Here is a 22,069-nt window from a genome sequence, read left to right on the forward strand (position 1 = left end):
TGCAGAACTGTCTCAAGGAACACACTTTCAATTCATGATAAAATACAAATTTTCTAATTCACATACTTACTTGAGGGACACGGGTGTTAACAATTGCTGTCTTACACCAGAGTCTTGATTTAAGCATTTAAAAATTTGGCTGATTCCTTTAGCACGGATGACAATTAATCTTGTTTAAGGTCTCCAAAGATACACTTGACTTAGCCTGTGTCTGTACTACCCTCCGCAGCTCTAAAGTCTCCTGTGTGCCTGCTCTGTAATTAAACCACCCCCAATGAGCTGTGGTAGCTATGTTGGCAGGAGACTCTCTCCTGCCGACATAGCTCTGTCCACGCCGGCATTTTTGTATGTGAAACATATGTTAAGAGAGGTGGGTTTTTTTGCATCCTGACCGATGAAATTTTGCTGGCAAAAGTCTAGTGTTGACAAAGCATAAGAGGCTTCCCTTGATAACTTAAAAAACTGTGTCTCTTAATCATTCCCAGGCAATATTTAGATGTTCTAGGTAAGATTTATCAAGGTAATCTCTCTTTTTAAAAAAAAAAATTATAAATTTTGAGAGAGGTCAGCAGCTCTGATGGTGTTCCTTGTAAATATCCAATACCCTGCTCCTTAACTTACATTGGGAGTAGTGGAGGTGAAGTTGACCTCCATTTTGGAGGAGAAAAAATTTCTAGCTAGTTGATTTTCTGGTTTATAGAACAAAGGGGATCTAGTAGAATTCAGCGCATTTTCTTTGTCCAAAATTGATTCTTTAATTTTTTTGCCTTCCAGTCTGCAAAAGACTTCATGACTTTCAGTTGTTGCTCATTCTGGAGGACATCTTTAATTTTAGACCAAAACTTTTGTCATATATATACCAGGTGTTCACTTTCTGTATTGGAAGTTATTTATAGCAAAAGCTGAATTGAAAAATTGAGACTATAGAAAACAGAATTCCACACTTCTGTTTTCTACCTTTATTTTCATGTGCTATATTTGAGTTTTGGCTGTCAGATGTCAGTCATCTCAGTATGGGGTCACTGAGAAGCTATATGTAATAAATAACACAGTTGCACAGAAATGAGAATTTAACTCCATCAAGATTTTACTTATCATTTCTGATATACACTGCAGGTTGTGTGTCTGTTCCTCCACCATGCTTTAAAAAAACAAGATTACAGAAATGCAATTTGTCTTGCCTTTAAGCAGCGTAGCACTTGTGTACATGTAAACTATACTATACAGCAATATAATTTTAACACTCTAACTATGCTGGGATAACTCCTAGTGTGGAGACATTATTCCAGAACAAATGTGACTCTTTTCGGTATAGCATATGTTACTTCCATTGTTCCCTAAGTTTCCATGGACCTCTTGGTAGTGCCATTGTTATGCTGTTCTGTGTTTCTGCTTTTTTTTTAAACTTCTCCCTAATCTGAAGTAACAAAATAGAGACAAGGTCTACCATTGTGAACGTTAGCATTCTGTCTAATCTCTCATCAGTTTTATACTACATCCCATTGGTACATCTGAGTTATTCCTACATAAAATCAATACCAAAGTCCCTAGCTAATTGCTCCTGCTGCAGTAAACTCGGGAAGGAAAGCTTCTGCTTGCAGCTCTAGACTCAGTAGTGTGAAGTGGCTGCTGAATGGAATCCTTCAAGAGCGTTCTTTTCTTTAAAATCTATAATACTCAGGATCAGAATTCCCTTATTAGTGACCACGTTTCTTCGGTGGAACAAGGGTGAGAATCTATTTGGAAACTAGACAAGCTGTTTATTCTTGGAAATACAAATCTCTAATTCTGCAGGGTTTGTATGGGTTTTCATTTGCCATGACTAAAGGCCCATAAATCTACCACATAAATTCTAGAAAGAAATCTCTCTGGCCCTTCTCACTTTACAACAGAGATTTTGCTTTTGGTTAAATACCTGGTCACTGAATGCCTAGATACACATTTGAAGCGGAGTACATCTTACATCCTCAGAGATGTGGCACTTTTCTCTGTCAAATACTTCAAACTAAAAAGTGTACCACTAAATTTATCAATAATCCATGGCATGTAATGTTTTTGTAGTGTTATCTTCATAGTCCATTGGGTAAGACTAAACTACCACCAACTCTTAGCAGAACACACAACCATAACAGGTAACTATGCAATGATTCTCTTGTTCTGCTAATCAGTTTTTAATTTTTTTAATAAGTTAGGGCATACCACCTGTCCAGAAATTTAAATTTGATGTCATACTCTTTCAGCAGGAGTGTTTTTCCTCCTAGCTAGTAGGCATTACTTCCAGGGTATTTTCTAGAGGACCTTGAAGTGGTCTACCAAAACATCCAGTTTCCAGCTTACTACTACAAGTACTGGAACGCAGTGATGTTCCAATTAATTTTCTCCTTTGCTCCCATTTTCCTCATTGACAGAGTATAAACTGGAAGGTAAAGCTCTTGCCAGAATCTTTTAATTTTTATTTATTTATTTTACCATAGGCTAGCCTCATGAGTGGTAATCTTACTGTTTTCTCTAGGTTGTGTCATTGCAGCCAGTGGTTCTTGGCCATTGATTCATTTGATTCTGTTGACTCATAAAATAAGGGCCAACAGCCATCCTTTACAAAACAGATGTTTGATGCTATCAGAAACTATTTGTAAAATAGTAGCTAGTTCGTTTAATCTGGCACAGTTTTACCTACTTTGACTATGTTGCTGCAAGTTTATATGAAATGTAAAGATGACAATGTTATGGGACATCAAAAGTAGGGCAGAACATTTGTGCCCAAGTTTTGAAACTTTCAGGAAAGGGGGACCTTTCCCTTTGATTAAATCACACAGGTGCTGATGTTGAATGGTCCAGTCTTGTCATTTTATCTATGCAAACTGAAACATTAAACTTTGTTCTGTGATAATGTAGATATGTTTCCGCCTTCAGGAGGTCATCTTACTTGAACTGCTTACTACGTTTATGATGATTATTCTCATTAGTGTATACAAAATCTGATCAGCTAGGCAGCCGTGCTCCAGACTGTTTATATGGGAGTATGGACAAGGATCTAGTGTTGAGCATTTCATGGGGAGCATGATAAGAACTTATTATTAGTCGTTTTTTGAGGACAGTTGTATCTGAGACTTTCACATTCATCTTGAAGCATTAATGTAGTTACCAGAAACTGAGACCTCTCCCTTTTAGTCCCTAATCTTGGCCTCTTTGGCTTTTCTGACTGTCAAGTATATTTAATGGTTATGTATTCTACTAAGAGTTGGTGGTAGTTTAGTCTTATCCAATGGACTATAAAGATAACTTTACAAAAAGATTACATGCTGTGGATTGTTGATAAATTTAGTGGTACACTTTTTAGTTTGAAGTATTTGACAGAGAATATTTCCACATTTCTGAGGAGGTAAGCTCTCTTACTTTTTGGGAAGTTGTTGTCCTCTAAGTGAGATTCAAAAGTATGCTTTTATTATTATTCTATACAAGTACAAGGTTATAAAAAAACTACATGTACAAATTAGTTTGATCAATGGAAGCTGTTAGTACTGTTATGTTTGAACTCTCAGGTTCACTGAAATTGAATTTGAATGACTTTAAAGAGCTAAAAAAGTGAGAAATGGGCAACCCATCAGATAGGTAAGTGTCTTGAGTGCATTAGTCTGATAAATGATAAAGTACTCAAGTTATGCATAATGTCAACCTTCTCTTTGAAGCAAGTTTTATTATTAGGATTAGGAATGACAAGCCTCTTGCATGATTGCCTTTTCCCTTACCCCATGCATGCTGCCCACACAATGCAGTTGGATGTTTCTGCTAAAACAATCAATAATGAAAAAGTTAATATTGTTGATGTTTCAAATGGCCATATTTTGGTTTCATATTAACCATTCAGTTAAATGAAGGAGGCAGTGAACACTTTTTTTAAGCTCTGTGCAGACTCACGCAGACAGTACCTCATGGTGGATTCACATTTAAAAGGTTAGGAACACTGTGTTCTTTTAAAATGAAAGCTAAGCTTCTGAAGCATCAATTCATCACCAAAAATATTATATGATAAAAATATTTGATGTTGCTTGTGATGTAGCTAGAAACAGGTTTGACTACCAGTGGTAATAAACAAACATCATGAAAATGAGAAAGTAACCTATGCTTAGATTTTGACCTAGGACTTAGTTTATAAGATGAAAAATGGGCAGAGCAGTGGATGTTAGGCAATTTTTTCTCTTGTTTACTATTTCTGACTTGAAGTAGGAGATGGAGACTGGGTTACGATCTTGAGAGGAACTGACCAGAGAGCAGGAATGGGGAAACTGGAATAGTAGAAACAATATCTGCTATGGTAAAACTTTATATTCCTTATGAAGCGCACTTTAACCTGATGCTTGGGCTATCTCTGCTGAATATCCTCCAGGCATGGATTTGATTGAAAGTTGGGGCAAGTTGGGAGGTGCAGGCTTGTGCAGGGGTATGTTGAGAGTACTTTCCAGGAAAAAAACGTTTGTATTGTTTAAAAAGTTTAAGGTTACCACATACTTCACCTGACACAAAACCACAAAAGCAACACAATTATCCATTAAGTAATTTAACAGTGCAGATCCACATACCCTTTTGAATACAAATGGGAAGGAGCTGGTACAGCAGTGCAGTGTAGACCAAGACCAGGTCTACACTAAAAACTTTTACTGGGATGGTAATGTTGTTTAGAGGTGTTACTCTCTTTTTTGCTATATTTTTATACTGTCAAAAGCCCAAGTGTAAACACAATTATACTGGCAAAAAAAGTGTTTTTGCTGGTATAGCTTTTTTTGCTCTGGAAACTGGAATAAGCTCAATCAATAAAAGCATTGGTTTTTTTTTGTTTGCTGGCATAACTCCCATCTACAGTAGGAGGAATACTAGCAAACCTTTTCTGGTGTAAACCTGGTCTTGTCTTGGCATAGTTCCCTAATAATGTTGTTTGATTAGTGTCCCAATGGGTGCTGCACTTTAGGTGTGCCACGTATGCTTTGGATCAGAGATTTTCATTAGCAGTGTTCTTTCAGTCCACTCATGCACTGCTCATAGCCTTGGCATGGAGCACAAGGACACATCAGGCTGCTAGGGCAATTCACCCTCAGTTCCTTCTCAGCCACCTTAGTCAGGGATGGAGCTTAGTGTATCTGCACCTCGGCTGCTTGCTGACTTTGGACTAGCTTAGTTTAGGTACTGGTTATTAGTTAGTTAGGTTAGTTTGTTAGTTACTTGAAGACTATTATTTCCTCTGGGGAAATATCCCTTTGAGGGGCATGCCTGGTTCACCAGGATTTAAACGCTGCCTCAAATGTACAGAGACTATCCCAATCAGCAAAGGACACTCTAAGTGCATTTGCTGCCTAGGGGAGTTGCATGTCCCACAGAAGTGTGACTTCTGTGTAGCCCTCAAATTCACGACACGGAAGAACCAGGAAAAGAAGCTGCAACTGTTAATCATGGAGCACTCCCTTGTTCCTATTTGGGAGCAAGGTCAGGAAAACCTCCCTGTAGACCAGTCTCCCGGGGTCTCTGGCATCCCTTTGACCTTAGCCCAACACTTTCCTAGAAAGAGATAAGTCTCAGAGGTCTTTTCTAAAGATTCCGAGAAAAGGAACTCTAACTCACCTCTTAAGGAATCCACCTAAAAAGAGACCTTGCTCTCTGAGCAGGTCAGCAGATTCAGAGACTTTGACCTCAAGACTTGGTATCGTAGAGGTGAAGGGCTCCTCTGGTACTACCAAGGCGGGAAAATCTTGTAGCTCTTTGAAAAGTAAGCATGGCTCTGAGAAGGCCCTGGTATGCAGTCTATCAGAAATGGTCAGAGCAAGCACAAAAGATCAGTACCGTCGGCCTTTACCTCTCTCCCAGTACCCCTATTGGGCTGTTGAGAACCATGTAAGACTAAGCCTCTATCCGTGTCAGCGATGTCTGTGAAGTGCTCAAAACCCGTGGTACCATCCTGCAGGGATGATCATAGCTGTCTGTGGTGTCACAACTTTACTCAGTGCTGCAACTCCATTCAGTACCACAAGTCTGCTTGATACCACAAAGCTTTAGGTACCTGAAGAACTTTTCGTGATTGCTGCACCAGAGTCTCTGTTGCTTGCATAATTTACCATTTCTTGATATCAAGAACCACATTGCCTTCAGACTCTTATACATCCCCCGTACTATTTAATCTACCTCCCTTTTTGGTTGGAGCTCTTTCGTTAAAGGAAGAAGAGAACAGTGATGGAAACTTCTCTTCAGTTTCATCAGTCTTGAAGAGACAGGGAAGAAGTCCAGGGATCTGATTGCTCTTGGTGAAGCAGCCCTGGATGCCACCGTTTCTCCCATTGCATGCACTGAAAGACTCCAGGATGATATGTTCATTAGGTATCTGCACTCCTGTGAACAAACAAAAATTTAGTAGATCACAGGCTCAAAGATCCCCCACCTGCAGTGCAATTCTCTGGAGTTCAGAGACTGTTGGAATCTCCAAGAAAGGGACATGGGTTCCAGAGAAAGATCCTCTAACCCAACAAAAGTTTGCTGCAGGTTTCATCTTCAAAGTGCCAGTTTTGACTGGATGGTCAAGGGTTCAGATCCTCCCCTCTCTTTAGCCTGTCAGCTGCCACGATTGGCCTGCCTTCCTCATGTGGAAACCAACTCTCTCATTTCTGGCAAGCATGGGAGCATATCATCTCAAGAAATGGGTGCTGCAAATAATATAATTGTGTTACACCATCCATTTTACCTCCTTCCTTCTCACCCACCTTCCCCGTTCTCCTTCAGGGACGCTTTCACGAGTTCTGACTAAGGCTAGAAATTAACTTCCTTCATATAGGCGTGATAGAGCCGTCCCCTGCTCAGCACAAGGGAAGGGGCTTCTACTTGAGGTTCTATCTCAGGCCAAAGAAAAATGCGGGGGATGGAGACCAGTCTTAGATTTAAGACTCCTGAACAAATTTGTGAGGTCTCAGAAGTTCATGATGGTGACTCTGATAGCTATAATTCGTGCTCTCAATTCAGGGGATGGGTTTTTTACTCTTGACCTTAAAGACACCTCTTTCCATATGGCGATACACCTGTCCCACAGAAGGTTCCTGTGTTTTGTCATAGGTCAGGATCATTTTCAGTACTGGGTACTCTCATTAGGTCTCTCCTTAGGTCGGAGTGTGTTCAAAGGTTCTGTCTGTAGTGGCTTCCTACCTACATCATCAGGTGATCATAGTATTCCCATGACTGGTTGTTCAAGGGTTGATCTTACCAATAGGTGTTGACCATCATGCAGAAAGCACTTTCTCTGTTCTTGGACTTGGGTCTTCAGTTGAAAATCCACAGTGACTTCCATACAGACTATACAATTTATATTGGTATCCCTGAATTCCTCAGCATGGACATATTCATAACACTATCAAACCTTGTCAGAACTAGTCAAGGGAGCCCGCAGACTTGAGTCAGAAACTGTCTTTAACCTCTAGGTCAGATAGCGGCTTGAACTTTTGCGACAGAACAACAGACTTTGCTGTTTCCAGCGCTGGCTCAGATCAGTTTACTCATCACACAAACAAAGCCTAGACAAACAGGTTTCAGTTCCTCAATAGGTGAAATGCTCCATAGACTTGTGGAAGGTTCATGGCAATTTACGGGTGGGAGTTCTCTTCCTCCAACCAACACCAATCAAATCTTCCAGTCACTCCTCAGCTGCTCTCCCAGTACACGGCCAGCACATCCCTCAGTCTGCACCACTTCCCGCAGCCCCGATTGGCCTGGAATGGCGAACCGCAGCCAGTGGGAGCTGCGATCGGCTGAACCTGTGGACGCTGCAGGTAAACAAACCATCCCGGCCTGCCAGTGGATTTCCCTGAGGGGCTGCGTGCCAAAGGTTGCCGATCGCTGGTCTACATCTATGGCTTTAATTCAAAATGTGGAGCATCCATAGGGACACTACTCAAAGAAGAAAAACAGTTACTTATCCTGTGCAGTAATTGTATTTCTTAGTGGAGTTCCCATAGGGAGAGACACCTCTACTAGCCCTCTTTTCCTTCTGATTTGGAGTTTTCTTCTGAGACTTGGCGGTGGAGAAGGAACTGAGGGTAGTTTACCTGCACAGCCTGGTGTAGCCTCAGTGCGGGACACAAGGATATCAGCTGTGTGTGCACGGACCAAACTGACACTGCTAATGAAAATCTCTGATCAAAGGCGGGTGGGGCACATGCATACCTGAAATGGAGTACCCATAGAGATACACATCTCAAAGAACTGCAGTTACTGCTAGGGTTGCCAGTTTTTGATTGGATGTATTCCTGGAGGGTTTCATCACATGACACAATTTTTAATTAAAGATTAATCTTTAATTCCTGGAGACTCCAGGACAAAACTGGAAAGTGAACAGGTTAAAATAGTACTAAATTTTGTATGTGTCCCCTATGTTACCCACGGGGCCCGGTGGTGGGTGGACATTGTAGGGGCCAAAATTAGTTAACTACAGGATACAAACAAGCGTAAGACGTGTTTCTAAAATTTCAGAAAAGGGACAGTTATAAGGGTTTGTAACTAAGTCTAGGAGTGCTTGTCAGTATTCCCAGTACTATCAAAAATTCAAGGGGAGTATTTCTAGTTCTGTTTTTAGGGGCTTTTGAATTTTTAGTTTTGGGAGCTACAGAGAGGGTTTAAGGGCTAGTTAAAGCCAGACAGTTTACACAATGCTTTCAGGGTTGCTGCTGTTCCACTGTAATACCTGACATGCAGCCTCTTTTGCTAAATATACCACTTGTTTGATTTTTTAGTTGGTCTCATATTAATGTATTAAATTTTGCATTAATGTATAAAATATCATTCAACTTAAAAAACTTCTTGATTACTCTAACTTTTATAGATGCTATACAATAATTTAGTGTTATATTGTGCCTGTTTTACTGTGTATAGGAAAAAGTGTAACAAGCTATCTTTCAATTCATTCTCTATTAATTGTGTGATAATATGGTAATCATAGGACTAGAAGGGACCTTGAGAGGTCATCTAGGCAATATTTGTAACTATTCCAGAAGAACTTCATGGTGTAAACAGTTCATAATTCAGTCCTCTACTGGTATGCTGGTTCACATAAATATCTTTGAAATATTTGTCTTTGACTGTTGAAAGGCGAAAGGAAAATGAATTAATAATTCTGAACCCACTTCTTAATGCATGAAAACTTCCACAACAAAACATTCCCTGGAATGGATGTAGTTCACAGCAAGTTATAGCTGATAAAAATAGCAAGTTAGAGAAAATAAGAAATTTTTCTGGTTCGTTGCTTTTCCTTTTTCAGTCTCCTTGAAACTACTGCATATAATAATTCACTGTCTACTTTTGTTAACCTGTTGCAATCTCAAACAATTTGTACGTTATATTTAGTTTTTAAGCAATCTGATTTTAATTACTTTTTCCTTGTAAGATGTACTTTCCCTCCACTGAGGAACCCTGTCAAACAGCTTAGGCCCCCTACTACTAAATCTGTCTATTAAAACTTAGAATTGTGAGGTGATTCCTCTAGATTTTAAATATGATTAAAAAAAGCTTAGCTATAATCATAGTTGAGGCTTAAAAGAGATGCTGCTGCATAAGGAAACCACAAAAGTGCTATTACACTCTGAAAACTGGCACTGAGGGTGGTTCCGTTTTTCTTCTGTGACCTAAAAAATCTATTTTCCTCAATTTATGAGTAAAAAGATCTTTTTCCCCCCTAACTGCCAGCTCTGCAAACTTAATGTGAAACCTGAAAGTCAAGGTTTAGTCTTTGTGGCTATCATACATCACCAATAATAAAAGTTTTGCATTTGAAACTTAGTCAACAATTTGGATGTGTGAGCTGGAAAAGAATTAACTTATTTTTGCCAAAATGTATTGGCTCTGCAATACTAATAGAAGTAAAACTTTAGTTAAAAAAAATATTTGAGTCACTAAGATAAGTACATAGGATCTGAATACCTGGACAGAGCAGTTCTGTTTAGTAAAAAGGAAGCTTTTTTTGGATAGTTGGTTTTCTGTTTGTTTTCACACACTAAAATACTGTTTTGTATTAATCTGCTGGCCTTGAAGCAATATTTAATGCTAGTTATTGCCAGAGCTGTATTGGACTAGTGTGTTGAGTTGTGGGGTTGTTGATGAAAAATCCCCTTTAGTGTTTAAACTTTACAGAGGCAAGTTACTTGTTTGTTGCTTACTCTCGACGGGTGCTCTGCAGCTGCTACTTTCACTCCAAAGCCACCTGTTGCCTCCCTTTGTCATCATTAAATAGCAATATGAGTTGCAGCTACAGACATCAGGAACAGGAAGAGACTACTTGTGTTCTAGGTAGATAGAGGTCATCTCCCTTCCTTGTACACCCCTGGGGAAGGGGGTGAAGAAACAATGCTCCCAGCAGGGCCTGTGAAAGAGAGAGAAATGAAATATTTCCCTGTGCACTTTCATAGCGTCTTTGGGGAGGGGGTTAAGAATCTCATGGCAAGATGTCCTCCCTTCTAGGGTTGCCAAAATCGTATTTCAAAAATACGGGACTGTTTCCTTAGTACCCTGATGGGGGAGGAGTACTCTGTACCCACGGGGGCCAGGGGTGGGATGCCCAGAACCACGAAGGGTGTGTGGGGGAGGGGAACCTTCTGCATCGTGAAGCAATCAGACTGTTGGCTGCTGGGGCCCAGCTCCGGAATTGAACAAGGGAGCACTGAAGGGGCAGGATTGGGAAGGGAGTGATTGGAAGATGCATCTGTGAGTAAGGGTCCCCTGCTGGATAGGGCTCCCTGCTGACTCCAGTCCTTAAATGTCTCCCCGTCTGCTGTCCCTGTGCTGGCTCCGTCTGGCAGGGCAAGTAGATGGGGCTGTGTGCCCTGGAGCTGTGCTGAAGGGCCAGGGTCAGGAAGGGGCTCTGTTTGGCAGGGGGGTCAGTACTTGTGAGGTATAACCTTCCATTTCCCTGCACTATAGGTACATTGGTTCAGTAAATCATGGGACTGATTTTGCATTACTAAATTGTCTAATTTTGCAAACTTTGTATCATTGGAAGGTAAGGTAACAATAAAAACTGGATTTTCATAATGATATTTTTAATATGTTGAAATACGGGATAAAAGGTGTCCCGTACTGATTTAGTATGGGACAGGCAATTTTCTATTTAAATAATGCATGTCTTGACTGTTCACAGCCCTACTTGAGGCATAGGCAGGTAGTTAAGATCCTGCAGAGCACCCTTTTTCCTCACTCTCCACTTCGTCTTTTACGCCGGTAGAATTGATATGCATCCACAAAGCACATCTTCCATCCCCAATTACCTTTAGCAATAAATCCTTTCCCTCAGTACCTGTGTTTAGCTTCTTTTAAAAGCCATATAACATATGCGTTACCTAGGGAGGTGGTAGAATCTCCTTCCTTAGAGGTTTTTTTAAGGTCAGGCTTGACAAAGCCCTGGCTGGGATGATTTAACTGGGAATTGGTCCTGCTTCGAGCAGGGGGTTGGACTAGATGACCTTCTGGGGTCCCTTCCAACCCTGATATTCTATGATTCTATGATATGTCACTGTTACTTGGCTACATTCCTCTTCATCCTTCTTCTAGGGGAAAACACATGGCTCTTCACCTTCCTCTCCAGCCATGGATGTAGGGCGAAGCTGGGGCATCTTTAATCCAGCCCCTCTCGCATCTTTTAGAGAAGAGGAGGGTTTGAGTGTACTTCACCTCCCTTCTTAAGCGTTAGGATTGTGTATGTGGAGGGAGGGAGGGAGTGTGGCCTACTGGGTTTTTTTCAGATCCCCTCTCTGCAAACCTGACAGGTGAGCTATTGGAAACTTCTTCCCTGTCATAGATCATAGAATATCAGGGTTGGAAGGGACCTCAGGAGGTCATCTAGTCCAACCCCCTGCTCAAAGCAGGACCAATCCCCAACTAAATCATTCCAGCCAGGACTTTGTCAAGCCTGACCTTAAAAAGTTCTAAGGAAGGAGTTTCCACCACCTCCCTAGGTAACTCATTCCAGTGTTTCACCACCCTCCTAGTGAAAAAGTTTTTCCTAATGTCCACCCTAAATCTCCCCCACTGCAACTTGAGACCATTACTCCTCGTTCTGTCATCAGCTACCACTGAGAATAGTCTAGATCCATCCTCTTTGGAACTCCCTTTCAGGTAGTTGAAAGCAGCTATCAAATCCCCCCTCATTCTTCTCTTCCGCAGATTAAATAATCCCAGTTCCCTCAGCCTCTCCTCATAAGTCATGTGTTCCAGTCCCCTAATCATTTTTGTTGCCCTCCACTGGACCTTTTCCAATTTTTGCACATCCTTCGTGTAGTGTGGGGCCCAAAACTGGACACAGTACTCCAGATGAGGCCTCACCAATGTCGAATAGAGGGGAATGATCACGTCCCTCGATCTGCTGGCAGTGCCCCTACATATACATCCCAAAATGCCATTGGTGGTCTTAGCAACAAGGGCACACTGTTGACTCATATCCAGCTTCTCGTCCACTATAACCCCTAGGTCCGTTTCTGCAGACCTGCTGCCGAGCCATTCGGTCTCTTGACTGTAGCGGTTCATTGGATTCTTCCGTCCTAAGTGCGGGACTCTGCACTTGTCCTTGTTGAACCTCATCAGATTTCTTTTGGCCCAATCCTCTAATTTGTCAAGGTCCCTCTGTATCCTATCCCTACCCTCCAGCGTATCTACCTCTCCTCCCCAGTTTAGTGTCATCTGCAAACTTGCTGAGGGTGCAATCCACACCATCCTCCAGATCATTTATGAAGATATTGAACAAAACGGGCCCAAGGACCGACCCTTGGGGCACTCCGCTTGATACCGGCTGCAAACTAGACATGGAGCCATTGATCACTAACCGTTGAGCCCGACAATCTAGCCAGCTTTCTATCCACCTTATAGTCCATTCATCCAGCCCATACTTCTTTAACTTGCTGGCAAGAATACTGTGGGAGACAGTGTCAAAAACTTTGCTGAAGTCAAGGAACAGTGAAGTTCCTGATCACTTTCCTCTCCTCTAAGTGCTTCAGAATTGATTCCTTGAGGACCTGCTCCATGACCCTTCTTGTTACTCTTAACATCTCTTGCTAGCTGCAACTCCAGGTGTGATTTGGCCTTTCTGATTTCACTCCTGCATGGCTGAGCAATATTTTTATACTCTTCCCTGGTCATTTGTCCAATCTTCCACTTCTTGTAAGCTTCTTTTTTGTGTTTAAGATCAGCAAGGATTTCACTGTTAAGCCAAGCTGGTCGCCTGCCATATTTACTGTTCTTTCTACACATCGGGATGGTTTGTCCCTGTAACCTCAATAAGGATTCTTTAAAATACAGCCAGCTGTCCTGGACTCCTTTCCCCCTCATGTTATTGTCCCGGGGGATCCTGCCCATCAGTTCCCTGAGGTTGTCCAAGTCTGCTTTTCTGAAGTCCAGGGTCCGTATTCTGCTGCTCTCCTTTCTTCCCTGTGTCAGGATCCTGAACTCGACCATTTCATGGTCACTGCCTCCCACTGTCCTTTAAGCCTTGATGGGGGAGTGGTCAGGGAGGGCTTGAACGCTGAGCTGGTGGGAGGAATCACACTGCCTAGGGCCCAGGCAACTTATTTCCTTTCCCAGAATCAATGCCTGCAGTGCATTTTGGTGTGTTTCCCTGGTGATGGTATCCCACCAAAAAGAGGCAGTAGCTGCAGGTTTCTAGGCATAGGAAGCTACAGGGTCAGTAGTTTAAATTCTTTCTTTGTGGTGCTTACATTTTATTAAGTGCTCATTTCTGCTTCAAATATTAAGCTTCAGTCCTTCTCTGTTTAAACCTTTTCTTTCTGTGTTTCCTTCCTATTTTTTTCTCTGTTCCTCCGCCACTATAACCAAACTCCTTACCCTAGCAATTACTTCATCATGGATTATGCTAAAACTACAAGACTCTTTTGTAACTGAGCTGTTTGACAATTTATCTTTTTGTAAATAGGATACTACAGGCTGGAATGTTACGTTTTTAAGTTGAGTATGGTTTTTTTAAAGAAAAAACAAGATATAAAAATTGTAAAACCAAAACCAAAAATTGAGACAGACTTATGAAGTCTAGCACTGCAAAATAGCCCATGGTATGAAAGGTTTGAGCATTTAAATGCGAGATACACAATAACATTTAAAACTAACCCTTTTTCTGATGGGGTAAAATCTTTAGGTAGGACCATTTAAACTTAGATTTTATGCAATGTATTCTTATTTTTAACTCAGGTTGGTTGAAGACTTTTGATGACTACTTCAGAGATCAGACACAACATATCCTAAACAACATGGTTGTAAAATTGCAAGAAGACAACAGGAGGAAGTTCATGTGGTCGGAAATCTCTTACTTTTCAAAGTGGTGGGATGGAATAGATAGCCAAAAAAAGGATGCTGTTAAAAGGTTTGAACATCTGTATTATTTGCTGCTGTATACCATATTTGTAGAGTTTTGTAACTCTAAATGATGTGCTTAAATATATATAAACTTAGAGCTTCGTTGATAAAAGTATACAGTTCTTAGTTATCTTATTTTTAATATTATGCTGGATGATGGTTATACTTTCATTTTTTTCATAATTTTTAATAAGGTTTTTTTCAGGGAATTGGAGGCAGGCTGCATATAAGACAACTGTATTTGGCAAAGAACCAATATATGTACACAGATATTTTTTTTGGATCAAGTAGTAGCTGCTCCATAGTTGAAGTTGCAATTGAGTTTTCATTTTAAGCCTAACTTATACTTCCCATCCCCAACACACAAAAAAGTTACGTTGGCCTCAACATTGATAAGTTGGGCCTGAAGCTAAGGTAGAATCTTTCTGTAAAATATGTGCATATGATAACGGGTTCCTTGATTAGGACATCTAGGAATTGAGGTGTTCATCAGATTTAAAAAAAAAATCCTAGATGTTTTTGACAACACTCTATAGCAATAAAAAAATAATTGTCTTCCTTCGCTGAACTCTAGTTCAAGGACTTTATTTGAGTACAATCAAATTTAGAGAAAGTATCAACATTTTTATTAATGACAATAGGATAATCTCTTACAGTGATCTTAAGCTGTCCTTAAAAAAAGAAAAAGGTGGGGGATGGAAGCAAGCCTCTCTCATTTAACTTGTGGGGATAGTCCTCAAAATGTAAACTGATCGCTTGTGGGGCTTCTAAGTAGAATAAGAATTTTCCACCAAAATTAAAGTTCTCAAATGATTCGGTTTGCCCCATCTATCTTGCGAATGTAGAGTAGAAGATGAATACAGATTAAGTTTGAGATTTCCCCATTATTGCCAACCCAAAGTGATCAAAAAGCATGTCAGATTCTCCTCCAAAATTATGATTGGTTTAAAAATCATGAGGCTAAAAAAAAAGGGGGAGGTATTTGTCTTCTGTTTTTTAACCTGTAAAGGTGCATTTTTCACATTTTCAAACTTCTTTCCAAAGATGTGGGCTAGAAACTTAAATAAATCTGAGATTCTCATTTAATCATAAAACTCCAAGAGCTGGGACTCTGATAAAAAGAACAAATATCAAGACACTCATTAAAATCACAAGAGTTGGAAACCTTATTTATGTACTTCATGGTGGGATGTGAACCAGGGGATGGGCTGGAAGATGCCACCTCACACTGTTGCGTTTCTTGCCCCTAGTCTCCAGCTAGACCCTCATATAGAACTCCTAAGATGCTGACTTCCTATGGATCTTATTAGGTCTGTGAGAATTCCACATATTGTTAGGATTTGTGTTGTGGGACTTAGTAGGGGGTATGGATGGTGATGACAGATTATGTGGTAGGGTGGCAGCAGAGAAAGAGAGGAAAGTGAGTAAAATAGCAATGGGAGCTGCAGAAGTAAGAGGTTTACCTATTTCAGTATTATAGTAGTCTCTTAAATTAGCATTACAAATATTTTCTCTATATCCATTCACTGCATATTCTTGCCTTTGTCACTGCATCTGGTTTAATGTTAGTACTGAATTTGCCCAGGCAGTTTTACCTAGGCAATTTCTGACTTGACTTGTTCAATGGGTTTTTGTGGAATTAATTTATGATTCAGACATTACAGCCTTTGGAAATCACAGAATATCAGGGTTGGAAGGGACCTCAAGAGGTCATCTAGTCCAACCCCCTGCTCAAACCAGGACCGATCCCCAATTAAATCATCCCAGCCAGGGCTTTGTCAAGCCTGACCTTAAAAACGTCTAAGGAAGGAGATTCCACCACCTCCCTAGGTAATGCATTCCAGAGTTTCACCACTCTCCTAGTGAAAAAGTTTTTCCTAATATCCAACCTAAATCTCCCCCACTGCAACTTGAGACCATTACTCCTTGTTCTGTCATCTGCTACCACTGAGAACAGTCTAGAGCCATCCTCTTTGGAACCCCCTTTCAGGTAGTTGAAAGCAGCTATCAAATCCCCCCTCATTCTTCTCTTCCGTAGACTAAACATCCCCAGTTCCCTCAGCCTCTCCTCATAAGTCATGTGTTCCAGTCCCCTCATCATTTTTGTTGCTCTCCGCTGGACTCTTTCCAATTTTTCCACATCCTTCTTGTAGTGTGGGGCCCAAAACTGGACATAGTACTCCAGATGAGGCCTCACCAATGTCGAATAGAGGGGAACGATCATGTCCCTCCATCTGCTGGCAATGCCCCTACTTATACATCCTGAAAGCTGATTAAAAACTCTTGATAGAAAATGAAATTTAGGGAGTGGTAGTGATGAGTGGCCCATCTCCACCCCTCTTGTGCAATTCCTAAGCTCACTCCCCATTCCTTCTCTTCTCTTCTCTTGTTTTGTGTGGAATGCCCATTCTATATCTGTTTAAACAAACAAAAAAAAGACACCCAGAGCTGTTCATGACCACTTCATATCTCTCTCTTTCCAGCTCTTGGCTATGGAGAGACCTGGAGCCCTTTATCTGACCCTGCCTATGCAACTACCCTCTTTTGTGGAGGCATCACCTTCTCTTACATTCTGTTCTCTGGACCAGACTTTCTCCTCTTTTGAACAGTACTGCATCTGATTCTCCTCTCCTTTCTTCCTCCATTTTCCTGTTATCTGTTGTCCACCCAACTCCTTCTCCATCAGTTTTCCTCTTTGATTTAGACTCGTGGCTCTCTTCCTCTCCTCACAGTCTCCCACGTTAATCCTTCAGCTTCCATGCTGATGACCAATCTGATCCCTTAGATGCATGTTTCCTTGTCCTCACCTCTTCATTTGACCTGAAGCCATGATTCAACTCTCCCACTCACCAAAAGGGCCATTCAGTTGATTTGGTCTTCACCAAACACAGCACTCTCTCTAATTTCTCTGTTGCTGTATGCTCCATCTTTGACCATTGTTTGGTCTCTTTCACCCTTTCCCATCAACCCCCTCGTTGGACATGTCACTCAGCCTGTCCATGACTTCCAGTTCCTCTGCATTGTAGACTTCTGATCTGCTCTCAGCCCTATCCTCCCCACCCTCTGCCCTTTCTTCCATTTATATGGTTGTTGATTCTCTCTGTGCTTCACTATCCTCCACCCTGGGCTTTTTTGGGCCTCTTCTGCTCCTGCTCCACGGTGCTTCTCTGATGGAAATCCTGTGACCAGGCTGGCTTCCTCCGCTACAAATTCATTCACTCTTATTTCAGTTCAGCCATCTTCTGAGCTGAGCAACACTGTTTCTAACTTGAGTGAATCCCATGTCCTCAATCCCAGCCATCTTTTCTGAACCCTTTACGCACTTGACACTCCCTCTCCTCTTCCTGCCATCACTTCTCCCTCCATACAGGATCTCACTGATTTCCTGCAAGAGAAAACACAAACTATTCAATGACCTTCCCCCTCAGCTTGCCTTTCCTTTCCCTCCTATAACTGTCTCCTGCTTCTCTTAGCACACAAGTTTCTCACCTTTTCTCTATCTCTAACCCATCCTCTTTTTTCCCCAGTGACCACACCCCATCCCATCTTCTGATTTCCCTCATGCCCACTCGCATCTCCTACTTTACTCTTCTCTTTCTTAATCTCTCACTCTGCTCTGGATCTTTTCTTTCACAATAAAAGCATGCGTTGTATTGCCCATCTTAAAAAAATAAATAAAACAACCCATCCTTGACCTCACTTGTCTTTCTTGCTATCGACCCTTCTCCCTTTGATTTCTGAGATTGTTGAATGAGCTGCTTACAGATGCTGTCTGTAGTTCCTCTCCTCCAGTTCTATTCTAGACCTTTTTTCAGTCTGGCTTCCACTGCTTGTGCTCCACTGCCAAAATCCTCAATGATCTCTTCCTAGTCAAAACTCACCAGTACTCCATCCTCCGCCTCCTTGACCTGTCAGCTGACTTCAATAATGTTGACCATGCTCTTTTTGAAATCTTGTCCTCTTGACTTTCATGACTATTCTTTCCTGGTTCTCCTCCTAATTCTCTAATCACTCCTTAAACATGTTCTTTTTGAATGATCCTCATTTCCCTTCAACTTTCTGTGGGGTTTCCACAGGCCTCTGTCATTGGTCCCCTTCTCTCTTCCTCTACACCTTAATTTTAAGTCATCTTATTTACAAACGCACATTCAACTACCATCCATTGCTGACAACTTAGAGTGCTACTGCTCTACTCCAAACCTGTGTACTTCTGTTCAAACTAAAATCTTGACCTGTGTTTCTGACATGTCCTAGTAGATTTCTAGCATGCATCTTTATCTCAAGTCTAAAACAGAGCTCTTAATCTTCCCCAGCAAGTCCTCCCTGCTACCTCCTCTCTGTTGCTGAACAGCACCAACATCCTACTTGCTACTCAGGGCCGTAACTTGCGTGTTGTTTATGACTTGGACCTCTCATTTGGATCCTCATGTTCAGACTGTCTAAATCTTGCTGATTCTTTCTGCATAACATTTCTAAGATACAGCTTTTCCTATCCAACCATCCAGCTAAAACTGTTGTCCCAGTTTTCATCATCTCATGTCTGTTACTGCAGTATCCTTTTCTTTGGCCTTGACAAATGCAATCTTGACCTGCTCAGATCCATTCAGAATGCTGCTGCAAAAATGATTTTCCTAGCTTTTTGCTTTGACCATGTCATTCTCCTCTCACCCGTCAACTGGCTTGCCCCCTCTATCATATCAAACATAATCTACTTGTCTTCACTTTCAAGGCCCTTCACAGCCTATCTCCACCCTACTATCATTTCACATTCTCTAATGATATGTTGACTCCTGCCTCCATCGGCCCCTTGTTAAATTTTCAAATAAGCACCTTTGTGATTTCACTCATGCTGACCTTCATGCTTGGGCAGAGCTTCTTGTAAATATCTGCACAACTACTTTACTATTCTCCTTCAAAACCCATCTTTTAAAACTCTTCTGTAAAACTTCTAGAAGGTTAACTGTTAGGCCATTCTTGTGCTGAGACCGCTGCCAATCATCTTAATTAATGTTGTTTCTTCAAGTAGATGCAGCTGTGTTTTCCACACAAGAGCTGGAGAATTTTGGCTAGCAGTAAATTTAGAGAAAGCATTCATGCCTTGTGGGTGTAGCCCGCCCCCTGGCTATATGAGGCGGTGCCACCCCAACCCCCATTAGTTCCTTCTCACCACCCATAAGTGGAGTTGGAGCTCAGTGGTTATCACTTCACGTTCACTTATCTGTTTTCTGAGAATTATCCTTCAATGTATATAGTTTTTATGTAGTTAGTAGTATTAGGATACTTATTGCCCTGTGTGATGCCCTCACTAGGGTTCAAGTACTACCTGTAATGTGTGGGGGGAGCGATTTCTAATAGTGATCCTCACATGAGGTGCTTGCTGTGTTCAGGGAAGGAGCATACTAAGGAGTGGTGCTCTTATCTTTAGGTTGTTCACCAAAAGAACCCAGGTGGTCAGTGAATTACGCTTGAAGCAACACCTTCTTGAGCATGCCATGAGGCCTGTTTTGGTGCAAAGCCCTGTGTCTGATTGGCTGTCTCCTTCAGACTCGGTGAATGAGGCTGCTCTGTGTTCCAGTGCTGCCATCTCCCCCAAGAGAAGGAGGGGTCTTTCACCCTCCTCAGGGGCGCCAAGGAAAAAGTCCCATAAAACTGACTGGGACCATCCCAGTGCTCGTGGGAACTCTTCTTCCTTCTCTAAAAAGAGTACAGACCACCACCATACCACTTCCAGGATGTGGGATGGAGCAGGTCTGTCAAACCACTCCCTGATATCACACTGAAACTTCCAGGACACTGTACCATTGATGCCGATTCTGGCCTGGGGGCATCTGTTGAGTGCAGTACTGATTACATCAACACCAGCACCGAGAGTCTCCATGCTGGTGGCATATCAGGCAGAAGCAGCAGATTTACTTTGGCAATCTGTTCTGGACTCTCCACTTGTCCAGGACTTTGCCATGGTTGTGGCCTCCACTGCCATGATACTCAATATACAGAAGTTCAGAAACTACCCAATTTTGCCACCTCTATTCCTAGTGACCGGGGCAAATTTTTAAAATGTATTTTAAGTATCTAAAGATGCAGATAGGGATTTAGTGGAATTTTCAAAAACACATAGGTTGATTTCAGTTATTTCACCTATCTGCATTTTTAGTTTCCTAAATACCTTTTAAAATCTGGCCCCTTAGTACCTTACTGTGCAAATGGCTTCTGAATCAATGGGATTTTTTTTTACTGAGTACAGTACAACTCCAAGTGAATAAAGGTGGCAAAATTTGGCCCTACAATTTAAAGTCCATTCACCAAGTAATCTAAAATCCCCACTGATAAAGCCATTTGGAATAATGTAGCATACTAAAAAATTCAACATTTATGTTTACAAGGAGAGAAGAAAAGCTTGTGTCCAAGATTCCATAGTCTCCTTTTAGATATTTCATCTACAAAAGTCTGAAGTAAGGGGGTTAGTCTTAGAATATGTGCATAATTACATATCTTTCCCTTTGTTTTGCATGGTAAAACAAGCTAATGGGAAACTTTTAAGTACTGCTGAAATTGCTAACTTATTAGAGGTGATCTCCTGATAACCATCTTCTTGCCTGACTAATAGCTGTTCGGCAGTGGGTTGCAGAGGTATCAAGCTTGAATCAAGCTTCTTTCTTTCTGGCTGTGTTTAGAAAGATCCTTATTTAATACCTTGATATTTAATACTTAGATCACATTTTTCTAGGACTTGTTTTGATGTTTTCTCTTTTAATCTGTCTTTTAAATAATTATTACAGTAGTTGTCACTGAGATAATTTTTGGGCGAAGAATGATTTTACCAGTTTTATAAACCAGTCACATTGGTCAGTTACATTTGTTTTTGCAGTGTTTTAGCTGTGTTGTTCCTGGGATGTTAGAGAGACAAAGTTGGTGAGATATCTTTTATTGGACCAACTTCTTTAGGTGAAAGAAACAAGCTTTCAAGCTTCTGCAGAGCTCGGTAGTATTATCAGCCTCACTAAATCTTGACAAAAAAATATATAAAAAACAGGATGGCAAGCAAAAACAAAATTACTGTGTGAAATCTATTGCTGTATCTCCACAAAGAGGAACAAATCAACCTTGTCTTGTTCTGGTTAATAAAAACCCAACACAATCTGATATACAATTAATTCTTTACCCTTTGAAAAGAATTGTACTATATTACTAGCGGAACTCAGTACCCATGTTATGTATGAATTGTTCAGCACTGATCTGAATGGCTTAAAAGTAGCGTGAATTAGCTATGAAAGTTAAAAATGATCGGAGTGCTTTGAGACTATCTACTTTTTTAGGTCTTGCTATTTATATATTTGTATATAGTGTTTAAAAACTATTTTTCTAGTGCTTGTAAAGTGCAGAGTCACTTTTATTGTACTTGATCTATAGTAAAGTCAGTCTATACTAAGATTGTTTGTTAGATTGCTAACAACTATCTAGGGTCTCTGTGGTGCAACAGTTTACCTTAAAGATGGCCTTCTCTTATAGCGATGACATTTTGGGGTGCAATTCAGACCAATGAGGGGCTATGTCACCTCTGCCCTACAACTTTGGGTGCTTCACAATGCCTTGTTGCTGTAGCTCCCACCTGTGCCACTCACAAACAGCATGCCTGTCACACCCTGAGTGTCCGTGAATCGCCACAGTCCTTGTTCAGGCACTATGATCCCAGCAG

The 22,069-nt window shown here is 41.1% G+C and overlaps 1 protein-coding gene across 3 annotated transcripts in view; it reads left to right on the forward strand.

Annotated features, from left to right (window-relative positions):
* The window catches only part of MAN2A1 (mannosidase alpha class 2A member 1), a 201,301-nt gene that overhangs the window by 44,475 nt on the left and 134,757 nt on the right, over positions 1–22,069 (forward strand). For all 3 annotated transcript variants that reach the window (XM_007055422.4, XM_043546417.1, XM_037901532.2), the window contains exon 4: positions 14,209–14,380. In XM_007055422.4, the coding sequence (XP_007055484.2) occupies positions 14,209–14,380 (172 nt within the window). The remainder of the gene's footprint in view (positions 1–14,208; positions 14,381–22,069) is intronic.

This window comes from Chelonia mydas, chromosome 5, assembly GCF_015237465.2.
Source record: "Chelonia mydas isolate rCheMyd1 chromosome 5, rCheMyd1.pri.v2, whole genome shotgun sequence".
NCBI lineage: Eukaryota > Metazoa > Chordata > Testudines > Cheloniidae > Chelonia > Chelonia mydas.